At 39.9% G+C, this 13,871-nt stretch overlaps 1 protein-coding gene across 1 annotated transcript in view; it reads left to right on the plus strand.

The window, feature by feature from the left end:
- The window catches only part of LOC124253643 (protein SMG7-like), a 297,643-nt gene continuing 283,772 nt past the window's right edge, over positions 1–13,871 (plus strand). Inside the window, exon 1 of the mRNA XM_046687453.1 lies at positions 1–130. Coding sequence (XP_046543409.1) covers positions 105–130 — 26 coding nt within the window. The 5' untranslated portion in view covers positions 1–104. The remainder of the gene's footprint in view (positions 131–13,871) is intronic.

Consider the following 13,871-nt stretch of genomic DNA (forward strand, 5'->3'; position numbering starts at 1 on the left):
CAGAGCCTGAAACGCTGCACATTGCATGGAAGATATGTTACGTTGATTTGGGATTTGTTTGAAAGGAATATTATCTTGAAATGCATCAGCAAGACTAAGCTGAAATGACCACAGTAGCCCAGATTCTGAGGTAAAGTTCATTCCATCAGGACACACACAAAACTGATGCTTTTACTCGCCAAAAAGTAATTTCTGATCAGACATAAGGATGTGTCTGAGCTGTGTTCTCTTATATTGTTTACATTCTAGTTATACTCCTCACTGGGTGTTTAGATAAAGCTGCCTTTGATAAGTTAGTAACTTGTTTACAATTGTTCATGCCATATGCAAAAAACAACGGCGTCCGAAATCCAATAACACAAAGATACTATCTTTTTATCCTCGTATTTCGTTCTATTCTCTGTAATCACCTGAACAACTGTAAAGTGTAATACAGTCATGGGACATAAGTATTCTTCAGTCGGCGAAATTCTCATAGACTTGCATGATATTTTAGTGTAGCTGTAATAATTTTCATTAATTCAGTTTTCGTTATTTGGTTGTCAAATTTTGCAGGTTCTTAGGAAATCATCTTGGTCACAGATATATAATTTCCATGTATTGTTCCTTCAAGTATTTTCCGCATAGTAGTTACATGAGCAACATATATACAACATTGTGTATTCTTTCCCCACAGACCACCATGTTAAAAATTGCCCTAACCTTGACTCGCATCAATCAAAGTGTGGTCATTCTTGAAATACTGAATGGAAAATAATACCAAGATTATGTCTTTGCAGCTGAGATGATTGATGACACATGATATGCAAAATATGAACAAGATCAAACGAAAATTCAAGACAATTTTTCTTGCTGCACCAAATTAACATGTAAGTCTATGGAAATTATGCACAGTGACGAATACTTATGTCTAATGACTGTACTTCTAACTTATAAAAGACACTTTTATCATAACATTAAACCATTAACATAGAGATTTTTTTCTGGGTTACATCTTCTTTTTATTCTCGAGTACAACGTTTCAGGGCTTGTTCTGGCCCCATCATCAGGTAAAACTGAACAGTAACTGTTAACTCTGGCCGTGACGTCACAAAGCTTATGATGTCACAATGCTATGACGACGCAATACATGTGGTAGATACAGATGACATGGCTAATAGAATACATGTGTTATTATGAATATATAAGATGTCGTTTACTGCAAAATTAATGGATCAATTTAGAACTGTGCAGATACTTATACAAAATTGTTGATTGATTTAGAAATGTACAGAGACGTATTTATAAATGTATAGAATGTAAAGTAATAGCAGTGTATACATAGAAATTATGCTTTATACATGGGAACAGTGACGAGGGTAGGGTATTGTCTTATTGTTTTATGTACCATGCATTTGGGAGGTAGACACCCTGATCCCTGTTTATTGCTGGTTTTGTGCGTTTGATGAAGATACATGTAGCTTCAATCAACTTGCGTTTCCGCCAGTCACTGATGTTTTTTGCGAGGACTTCAGTTTCCCAGTCAATTTCATGATCGGGATTATTCATAATGTGTTGGGAAACTGCAGATTTCAGATCTGATTTGTCCACTGAAGTTTTGTGTTCTTTCACATGTGTAGCTCCTGGTCTGCCTGTCTCACCAATGTAGATGTCACCACAGTCACATTTCAGTTTATACACACAGCCTTTAGGGTTGGATATAGCGTGATTGCACCCCTTACCATTTGCTATTACTTTACATTCTATACATTTATAAATACGTCTCTGTACATTTCTAAATCAGTCAACAATTTTGTATAAGTATCTGCACTGTGCACAGTTCTAAATTGATCCATTAATTTTGCAGTAAACGACATCTTATATATTCATAATAACACATGTATTCTATTAGCCATGTCATCTGTATCTATTGACCACCACATGTATTGCGTCGTCATAGCATTGTGACGTCATAAGCATTGTGACGTCACGGCCAGAGTTAACAGTTACTGTTCAGTTTTACCTGATGATGGGGCCAGAACAAGCCCTGAAACATTGTACTTGAGAATAAAAAGAAGATGTAACCCAGAAAAAAATCTCTATGTTCATCAAATATCATCTTCTAAAATGCCAATCAAGCAATTAAACCATTAGCCGAGTATTTACGGTGTGCGATAGCATACATCATTATATTGCAAGTAGACACTGCGATCTGAAAACAATATTCGACAATGTATTGGTCAGTCTCACTGACATGATTGACACATGTCATATCTCAATCCTGCAGATCAGTGCACATGATTTTAATCAATTATTTGTTTTGACTCCGTTATTTACATGTTGCAGCCTGTGCTGGTCTAATCAATGATGACCAAGGCGGCGGGGTGTGAGAAATATGTTTTATTTCCTCAGTCTCGGTATGGACAGCTATACCTTGACACACTGTAATAATATGCAATAGATGTTGCTCAACACATTCACATATATGCATACCAGTAAATTAAATGTTTCATAAAGGACAAGATATCATTGTCAAGTCACTGCATACATACGATATGCAGTAATATAATTGCATGATAAGTTCATAAACAAACTCATGCTCATAAACAACTATTAGTTGATCATCATGGATAGTTTACCACATATTAATATAGATATGCACTTGACATTTGCGTCTTGGCATATCAAGATGAAAAACCCTGTGGGTGACACTGAAGCATAGCCTTCCACGTGTGTGGTCACCGACACTTAGATCAGGCAGTATTCATAAGGTGTAGGCTACAGTATAAATAATATTCAATCTGCAGAACATTGTTGATAATGAAATATACAATGCAGACAACATACATTATCTAACTAGCATTACTTTCATGTTTACAATTTCCTGATTTTTTCACATTGGATAATAGTCATACAGATAAGGCTTACAATATGCATTTAGATTATAATAGTACACAACCATTACAATGTGATCTAACACATTTATCCATGACTCCATTCATAACATTCATGCTCATAAATCCCTAACTATTTACAATATCACACATAAGATTACTTAAAGGTATTTAATACAATCAATAAGATTAATATATTTCATACAATAGACTTGGTTTAGTAAGTACTAATTTTAACTAACCTGTGGAGTGATCTGAACAGTGGATGCAGTGCAGTGATTGTGACAAGTGCTGAGAGGTGTTAAGATGGCTGGTGACATAGATATTCAAAATCACCAATCAAAACAAAGAATCAGGCATCAGTTCTTTGATCAAGGCAGTAAAACAATTATAGTAAGATGGAATAGTCTGACCACACCTTAAAACAAGAATGAACTGACCCTATAAGCTGATTGAGATGAAGATAGACAGACAACTACTTAAAACACTTGTAGTAAACAAGCAGTAGTCTGTGGAATAACCCTATACACCTATATACAGTAATAAAACCTGATTGGACCGTATATTAGAATAGTTGCTTTTACCCCCGATACATACAGACCATGATCTTGAACATGAATATTTTGATGTTGAACAAACAAACAAGCAAACAAACAGGGTACGTTAGTTAGGGTTAGATTAGGTTACCCCTAACTCTATCCTTAGCCCTCAGGTCTTTTCTGTCAAGAACCTATTTATGAGAAAAGATATCTTCACATACAGTAGGGTATGGTCCCACCTTGCCAGTCAAATCACCTACTGTTATTCTTAGTTGTTAGGAAAGGTATTGGTTAGCTGTCCTTGACCAAATTAATCCAATGTTTATATTCCAGGAAAGTCTACATTTGTATCAGGTTTAAAATTAAGCAGAGAAAATGATAGTCACGCAGACCTTGAAACAAACATACCCAATATACAGTACACGCAAATCTAGAATTTATGGCAAGTCAAACTTACCACATTTTTAGTTTCTGAAAACAAAGAAAGTCCCTGGCGTCCCTTCTATTATATTTTATGAATATATTTTAGTATGTGTTTTCCCCATAGTATGTGTTCATTTCAGAGACTAGATGTTTGTCTAAGACTTGATAAATGTAAACAAAAGGGTGTTGGTCACATGTAAATTGAACACTATTTATTTGTAACAGCTAATGTTCTTAGTTGATAAAGTGCTGGTTAATCAAGTTTACACATTATCCTAGCTCCAAATGTGAGGAAACACCATAGTGTGTGAAATTTTGTGAATTTTGCATTGTTTATGTTTCAAACAAGTACAACTTTCTGAGCAGAGCGTTCTTTTTCAGATCTAATTTATGTCATGAACATAGAGATTTTCTTTTTATTCTTGAGTACAATGGGCAGAGTTAACAGTTACTGTTCCGTTTTAACCCGATGATGGGGCTAGAACAAGCCCTGAAACGTTGTACTTAAGAATAAAAAGATGATGTCACCCAGAAAAAAAAAAATCAATAAAAAAAAATCTCGATGTTCATCAGATAGCATCTTCTAAAATGCCAATCAAGCATCTAATTCATGTCAGTTAATTTTACATGACATTTTGTATCAGTTCAACAAACATTTGTCACTTTTTTTTCTAAAATAAACTGGGAATTTAGTTATGAATGTATTGCAGCTGAGTATGACGTTTACATGACAAACCTGCACTTTGTATCTGGTTTCTGTGAAACATTGATCATTTAGGAAAGACCATTTGTTTGAATGTTCCCTTCAGTGTTTGCATATTTTCTTCAACATTTTTAATCTGGAGGGGTATTGACATTTCTGAAAGATGATTTGATTAAAAACATGACGAGGGAATAATAATCTGCTATTTTTGTAATTAAATTTTCGGATATCTGACATGTAGGATGCGTAACGTATATGAAATTACATTCGAATGGTCAATTAGTGATGCAGAAAAAATGGTGAGATTAATGATTTACCTAATTTTCAAGTGTTGTTTTTGGTAATTTTGCTTTGCCTAAAATAGAAACAGCTGATATCACAGTAAAACGAATGTCATACTGAATTCAAAAGTGTGAAGTTTATTTTTGTTTGTGAAGTATTTTGAATTTTATTCTACTTCAAAGTGAGGGTTGAAGAGGAGCTCCATATTGTGTCTGTGTGGTATTCAGGGGTTAACTGTTATTGACATTCAGTGACATGTTCTTGGTGGTGTTGTGTTTACTTAGACTCAGTATTATTCATACACTGCTATACTGAGTCTAACAAAACCTAGTAGTCGTGTCAGCTAACCTATGACCGTCCAATCAACACGAGACGTGTGGTCGCTGACACTGATCTGTCAACAAACGAAAATCCGCTTAAAACACAGATATTTGACCTGCAGTATATACGCTTATGGGTTTCTAATGAAATGGTTACTATTTGCTTATATTTTCGCAAGATATCATCCTTGAATATTGACAAAAACACTATTTTCAGCGACTGTTTACTCATTGCGTGTATCACTCGTGTGGAAAATAGCATTTGGAGTTGTTCAAGTTTTTGAGGTAAAGGTACAAACGGTATGTGCGAATGTTAACTTTCACGATTTGGTAAGCTGTGTTCTGGTTGGTCAGTCCAAAAGGTTAGCTGATGTGACCTTCTACTAGGTTTTGTTAGGCTCAGTATAGCAGTGTAGCGAATAATACTGAGCCTAAGTTTACTTAGACTGTGTTTTTTTGCACATTTCTAGTTTCCGGTATATATCTGACTGGGATATTTGTATTCATTATTATTGACTGATTATAATTATCTAATGAAAGGTAATTAGAAATTTAGAATTTTATACAATGATAACCTGTTACAATTTTGTTCAGTTAAACCATATTGCCATAAAAACGTGATTATCAATCAAACAGAACCCACTCTTTATCCCCTCCAGCATATAATGCAGGAGAGGTGTGATTTAGTCAATGCCTCATTTGTTTGTCCATCTGTCCGTCTATCTGTAATCATTCATTTCTGGAGCATAACTAATATGTGATACCTTTTGCTATTTACAGATTTTTTTTACATTTTTCACTTTCTCTATTTCTATGGAAATAATTTGGACTTCGTCTCAAAAGGGAAGGGGATGGATTTAGTTTCCGGAGCTCTGCTGAAAAACTTTGAGACACCCAAACTGGGTACATGTTTTTTTACTATGGGCTGAAGTGCCTTTTGCTATTAAGGATTTTTAAGAAAATGTATTTGTTTCCTGTTTCCATGGCAACAATTTTTTTCATGAAACTGTGCACAATCAAGAACCAGGTTGTCAACTGCTGCCTTGTGCTATTGAAGATATTAATTATTTAAATATTTTCCTTTGACTTGATGTTGGTGTGTACCTGACAGAAGTAAAAAGTTACGAATCCCAATTCATGTTCTCTTTTATGATAGCTCAATAATGTCTCTTGTATACAGACTGACAGATAAGAGAGAAATTCTCTCATCAAGATGGACTTGAATCAACTGTCAGATGATTAGTTCTTTGAAATTTGTTGGGGGGTGGGGTGGGTGGTGGGGTGGAGAGGGGGATTTGTGATATTCTGATGATTCTTGTTTTGATAAGTAAGTAAACACTTAAATGATGTATATGGTTGGAAAAACATATTATTTTTCCTTATCCTGACTCATGCTCTTTTGCTTGTCTTCTTGCGAACATAGTGGAACACTTGTATCTCCTTATTTGAAGCTCCCTTCAAAATAAAATCACTAATTGGTACTCACCACGAGTTGCTTCCCTTTGTCTCCCCTGGCGGGAAAGGTGTCGCCACCTTCTGCCCATGTGCTTCACTCTCTCCTTCTTCGCCCAGTGAGCAGGATGTGAGAGCGCCTCGTGTCTCCTTACACACCATATCCTTTGATAATCTCTTAGTTTTTACCTCTCATAGGTTACTATAGAGGTATAGCTAGTATCCTGTACTATTTGTATTGATTAATTATCGTATTTCTACTGTTTATTCACGTGTATTCGTGATTGTTCAGCTAGCTTTACGTTGATGAAAATCTGTACGATTTGTAGATTACGTTTTTCTGCCTCCGATCCACATGTAATATGCCCTAGTTGTTCTCGCCGTGAACGTTTAATTCACGTTGCAGTTACTGCATTAATTTATCTCTTTCTGCATTTAATAAATATCATCTTTGCGTCTTAAGACGTGCTGCAGATAGATCACGCAAACAAGGGCAAAACATGGCAGAGAGTCCAGATATTCCATCCAGTCAGCTGCTAGCGATCGACCCTCTCCCGTCTGGTGTTCTGCTAGAGACCCCTGCGGTAGAGGAACGTGGGACGCAGTCCGTTACCTCGAAGAAACGACCGGCCTCCCCAGACATCCCGTCATTGCAGACCAAGTCTAAGAGGGCCTCATCGTCGTCTCAACGCAGATTGAGGACTCCCAGGGCAGCGCAGACTTCCAAAGGAAAATCTACGAAGACAGCGAGAACTTTCTCAGCCGAGATCGTTCCAGCAGCAGAATTGGGTCTCTACGATGATCAGCCGATAATCATCCCTGACTTACGGCAGAAGAAGCGACCGGTGTCAGCGACTGTGACTTCTGCAGAGATCACCATGCAGCCTGATGCCTCTACACCGACGTCAGACGTTATTGATGTGAACCCCATCGCAGAGAAGACGCCGACGACTTCGTCACAGATCATCCCAGAAGACATGATGCGGCAGATTATGAACATCATGGAGGACCACTACAAACTGCAGAAGCAGGGTCCGAGCCTTAGCGAAGGCTCCAACGTAGACAGCACCCCAGAGGCACCCCCCGTCAACGTAGCAGCCAAGACGATGTCACCTTCGCGAAGGAAGTCCCGGACCACCTTGACGAAGGACCTAGATGTACAGCCTTCGCGAAGGCCTTCGCGAAGGCGGGATAGATCATCACCATCTTCGATTTCATCTCTAGATATGGACTCGGACCATCAGACATCACGGAGGCCTTCGCGAAGGTCATATCATCGATCCCCCGGACCGGACGCAAATGAAGCTTCGGCGAAGGCATTCGCGCGAAGGACATATGATTCCAGATCCTCATCATCTAGAAGAACATCGAGGGACTATAGAAGAAGAGCGAAGCTATCAACGTTCACCTCACAAGTCTCCGAAGATCATCCCATAGACGATCTCCACTTCGTTCATCACCAGGTCGATCACCCGCCAGATCTCCCCATAGAGCGCACAAGTCAACTAGATCGCCACAAACCTCATCAGATATACAGACAGCTACACGCAGTCCCGAAGAGCATCAACAATTTGTTAATGATGATGGTATTGAGGATGATGGAGGAATCATATTTTCTGATGCAGAGATACGGTATTGGATGGTCAATAACCTAGATCTCACATCACCATCTAAAAGTGGCAATACAGCGCAGACGTATTTGATGAAGGAAGACGATCCAGATGCAATCACTCTACCCCCGATCGACCCGATTGCGGCAGTGCCACAGAATCTAGATGCAGCTTTCCAGAAAGCTACGAAAGTTCAGACACCACATCTGCCCAACTTTCATGCCAAGAAGTTCTCCACGCATAACATGGACTCCTTCTACAAAGCCCAGGACATCGATGAGAACTATAAGATCATCAGCGATGTAAAGAACAAGATTTACAAGATGGATGATCGCAAGTTGGCTCATATAGAAACCATGACGAGGACGTATGTTCTTTGGGTTAAATAGATCTAGGACGATCAATGAGACTCTTATTACTAGATTCGGATTCCACGACGGAAGATGATAGAATGATTTATTCTGCCTTACTTATGCAAAAGAAAGATCAGCAGTTTTTAACGGATCATCTTACATCTGTTTCAGCAGCACTGACCTTAGCTCGTCGTCAAGGCCTCCTCGCTTCCTGTAATTGGGGGGAGAACTTTACAGCCCCACTTTATACAGCCCCGTGGTCGACAACATCCATCTTTGACGGAGAAATCGACAAAGTCGCCAAGGAAGTCTCTAAGGATTCCAGGAAGTCCTTATGATTAAATCGATGGACACACTAGCCAGCGCCATTCGTCAGACTTCACAAAGATACTCAGGCAGATCTAAGTTCACGGGCCTACAAAGAGCAAGAGACAGGAAGATAGCCAGCTCTAGAGGTAAAGATTCTTTTCGTCGCCCATATGGCAACTATAGAGGAGGATCAGGAAGAGGCAGGACACCCAGAGGTTCCCGCAACTATAGACGCTGAAACACAGGTTCGGAACGACTGGAGTCTTCCACCCCCAGCCGTTCCAGTACAGCCAGCACAAGTGGGTGGACGCCTCCAACTACACTGGGAAAACTGGGGAATATTGCAAGACCCCTACGTCTCCAACATTCTTCAACACGGATTTTCAGTATCCCACTACAGGCCAAGCCTCCGCTGACAATCAAACCCCCAAGTTCGATTTACAAGCGCAACAACTACCAAAGATAAGAGAGGCTGTTTCATCACTCCTATCCAAACAGGCCATAGAAGTAATAGATCAAGCAAACGTCGAACCAGGTTTCTACTCCCCAGTTTTCCTAGTTCCCAAGAAAAACTCCACGGAGAAATACAGACTCATCTACAACATGAGCTTTTTCAACAAGAACTATCTACGCAAACCACCGAAGTTTCGCATGATACATTTACCTCAGTTACGCCAGATGATTCGTCCTATGGACTACATGGGCAGCATAGATCTACAGGATGCCTACCTGCACATCCCCATTCATCCCGATCCCAGGAAATACCTACGATTTCGGAATATCATCAGCCCCCTGGCTATTCACGAGGATAACGAAACCGATTATCATATTTCTACATCGTCAAGGGCTACGCAGTGCGTTTTACCTCGACGACGGGATACAAGTAGATCAAGATCCACAGCGTCTCAAACTACAGTTAAATTACATCATAAAGCTACTAACACAACTAGGTTGGTTAGTAAACTTACGCAAGTCGGACCTAGTACCATCGCAAGACCTGCAGTTCCTAGGTATTCGATTCATCACAAATCGCAACCGTATTATGGTACCAGAAGACCGTTGGCTCAAGATACAACAGACCATTCCACCAGCTCTACTCTCTCCGTTACCACTTCGACAATGGCAGAGCCTACTAGGTCTTCTCACATCAGCCCAAGACATGACTGTCACAGGCAGATTACAGTTACGCCCCCTACAGGTCCTCATCAACGCACATCTCAACGATGTACAACCATTCAGTCTAATCGAAACATCTCAGACCTCATCTACTATGGTGGACCAAGAAATCGAATGTCTGCGAAGGGATTTGTTTAGCAGAGCAGGAATACAAAACCCATCTGTATGTAGACGCCGTTACTCCAAGGTTGGGGAGCTCATCTCACCAACCACACGATATCAGGATTATGGAATCAGCAAGAATGCAAACTCCATATAAACAGTCTAGAAATGAAAGCTGTAATCAACGCCATTCTACATTGGAGCACATTTCTACAAAATGCGCATCTAATGATCCATACAGACAATTCGACAGTGGCGTTCTACATAAACAAGCAAGGCTCAACGAGATCGATGAACCTTTTGAACCTAAGCTTTCAACTGTTCGATTTAATACAAGATCTAAATCTACATGTCAGAGCAGTGCACATTCCCGGAGCCAGAAATATACTAGCAGACGCTCTCTCTCGGCCTCATCTACCATCACCGACAGAGTGGATGATCAACAGGGAAATATTTGCACAGATAATCAAGCAATTAGGAGCGCCGCTAATAGACCTATTCGCCACGCGATTCAACAATCAGCTACCGACATTCGTGTCACCAGTCCCAGACCCCCAAGCTTGGGCAACGGACACTCTAAGTCTATCATGGGAAGGCCTCAATGCGTACGCATTTCCGCCGCAAGCAATAATACCTCAAGTATTACAGAAAATCAGACAAACACAGAGCCTACAACTCACTTTGGTCACGCCCTACTGGCCGGCCAGAACGTGGTTTCCCACACTAATTCAAGAAATCGGTCAACCAGCACTGGAGCTACCCAAGCGCGCAAACCTGTTAATTCATCCTCACACCAAACAAGTGCACGGAAACCCAGCAATGTTCCAACTACACGTATGGACTGTATACAAATGTGTTTAAACAAGAGAGGATATTCTGCCAGGGCGGCAAAAGCAGTCACGCTTGCCTTACGTTACTCAACTCGTAACTTGTACGACGACAAGTGGCACAGTTTCGAAAATTATGCAGCAAAGAAAGGTTTTACAGCAAGAGAGGCTTCACAACCTCAAGTGGCAGACTATTTGTGTTACCTGCGCCAAAACAAACATTTAAAAGGTTCAACGATATCAACATATCTTGCCGCGCTTAGTTCTGTAATCACCATGAGAACGGGTGTCAAATTGACAAGATCTCCAGAGTTACTGGCCTTACTACGAGCATTCCGATTGGAGGACCAAAAGCGGAAGTTCCACGCCCCAGCTTGGGATCTGAATGTAGTGTTACAACACCTCACGAGTGAGGTCTATGAACCTTTGGAATCAACAACTTTGAATTTCTCTCACAGAAAACACTGTTTCTGCTATCTCTAGCCACGGCAGCAAGAATGTCTGAAATTCACGCTCTGGATTACGAGAGGATACAGTTTGATGACAATCATAACACAGCACCTCGGATTAAGATGGGATTTCATCGCTAAAAATCAACTGCCAGGTCAACCAGACAGATTATTCCACATCCCGGCGCTTATCCTCTATTCTCGATCACAAGATACACAAGACCTATCACTGTGTCCAGTAAGAGCTCAAAGTTTATTTCTGACGATCCAAAACAAGGAGAAGATTTCTCAAACGTTTATTCATCCCCTTATCGCCTCTGAATCAAACAGAAGTGTCACGGACCACAATATCTATTTGGATAAGGACTGTCATTCTCCGTGCCTACAAGGCAGCAGGCTTGGACCCACCAACAGCATCAAATCCACATGAGATCAGGGCACTGGCCTCCACCCTCGCCTTACACGGTAACTGTTCCTTGAACACGATTATGGAAGGATGCTATTGGAAATCTAACATGGTATTTGCTAATCACTACCTGAGAGACATCACTACAGAAGATGTCTCTGGCATTCACCATTTCGGACCACTGGTCCTCGCTCAGCAACTGACAGTCCCTCGTAGGCGTTAAATATTATCCTCACAAGATTAATATGTATTTTATACATACTTATCTAGCTTATAACTCTACGGAGTTTTAGGGCTATGTATATATGTTCAGCTTAAGTTATTCAACCTTAAGCATATACTTTTGATATATTCAATTTCAGTGCCTCTATCAGAGTCACCTATATATATATATATATTATATGTATTGTTCAATATATTCATAATGTAATTCCCCTTTAATGGCTTTATATAACCTATGGTTTTTTATACAGGAAACATCCTAAATCTAAGCCTTCATGAAGTTCCCGTAGGGGATATTACAGTATATCTATACAAAATCACTAATTATAAATCCAAAGTATTCTGTTACTCCCACCTCCGTTCCGTAGGATGCTACAAGCAAAAGAGCATGAGTCAGGATAAGGAAAAATATGTAATTTTTGGAGTAAAATTGATATTTTATACTTATCCTGACTCATGAGGTTAGCCCTCCCATCCTCCCCACATAACACTTTGGATTTCCCTGTAAGTCCAAGTGTTGGGCTCGCAAAATCAGGAGAGAGTGAAGCACATGGGCAGAAGGTGGCGACACCTTTCCCGCCAGGGGAGACAAAGGGAAGCAACTCGTGGTGAGTACCAATTAGTGATTTTATTTTGAAGGGAGCTTCAAATAAGGAGATACAAGTGTTCCACTATGTTCGCAAGAAGACAAGCAAAAGAGCATGAGTCAGGATAAGTATAAAATATCAATTTTACTCCAAAAATTACATCCTCATATTAGAATGGTAACTGCAACATATTTTACTTTGATTGTAATAAAAACAAAATTGAAATTGAAATTTGCTAACAGTTTACTTGCAATCAGAGAGGAGTACACAAAAACGTGAGTATCAACAAGGTCGGAAATTATTATTACCATGACTATGCTACCAATCTGATTGTCACACAGTTCTCAATAATCATTGTTGTGATTGTACGAAGCACCAGTGGAGACCACATCAGGACCTGGTGAAGTTACCCCAGGCACGGACACCATCTGCCAGTTTCCTCCTTAAAACTGGCAATCAAGTGTCAAATTCCCAGCATCAGTATTCTCTGCCATTCCTCATGGAGTGTCAATTCTTGTAGAATGATATTTCACAGGATGATATTTAGCTTGAACTTGGCATCAAAGATAGTCCAAAAGGTGTTCAATAGGATTCACATCGGGGTAATGTAAGGGTGAAGTCCCGAGTTGTCCACCATAAATATCGGACAACTGGCAAGGGGATGGTGATAAAAATGTGTCATGATAGTGGTATTCAGGACTTCCTGTTGATAACATTGATCAGGCCTAAAAAAAAACTTGTGGTTCCGATTTCCCGACCGACCCTAAATATTCCTGCCGATTTTACTCACCACATAACAAATTAAATTTATTTTCTGACACATGTGTAGTGTAAAAATATTTTGCAAAAAAAACAACAAAACCGTACCTACCCTAGTTCTGAAATGTAGGAAATCGGAACCACAACATTTATTTTTTTTGGCCTCATTGAGTTTCCCTGGTGATGAGATCCAACTTGAAGTCATGTGAAACGCATTATTGAGCCAACTCCAAAGGGTTCAGCTGAATGGATCATCCCTGATGATATGCCTTGTTTCAACATCTCCATACACAACAACAGCTGCTGACCTTTAATGTTCAGGAGATTTCATTAGACTGTTGAACCTATGCCTCAAGTCCTCAAGTTGCGGTTTTCTTGGAGCCTGCTTCACACCAATCTGCCAATCTGCGAGGAAGGGAGTCTGATCTGACAGTGTGCCTTCAGACCAGCAGCCTGCAGCCATCTTACTGATGGTAGTG

This window comes from Haliotis rubra, unplaced genomic scaffold (assembly GCF_003918875.1).
Source record: "Haliotis rubra isolate DU_JTF1 unplaced genomic scaffold, ASM391887v1 Scf548, whole genome shotgun sequence".
Classification (NCBI taxonomy): Eukaryota; Metazoa; Mollusca; class Gastropoda; order Lepetellida; family Haliotidae; genus Haliotis; species Haliotis rubra.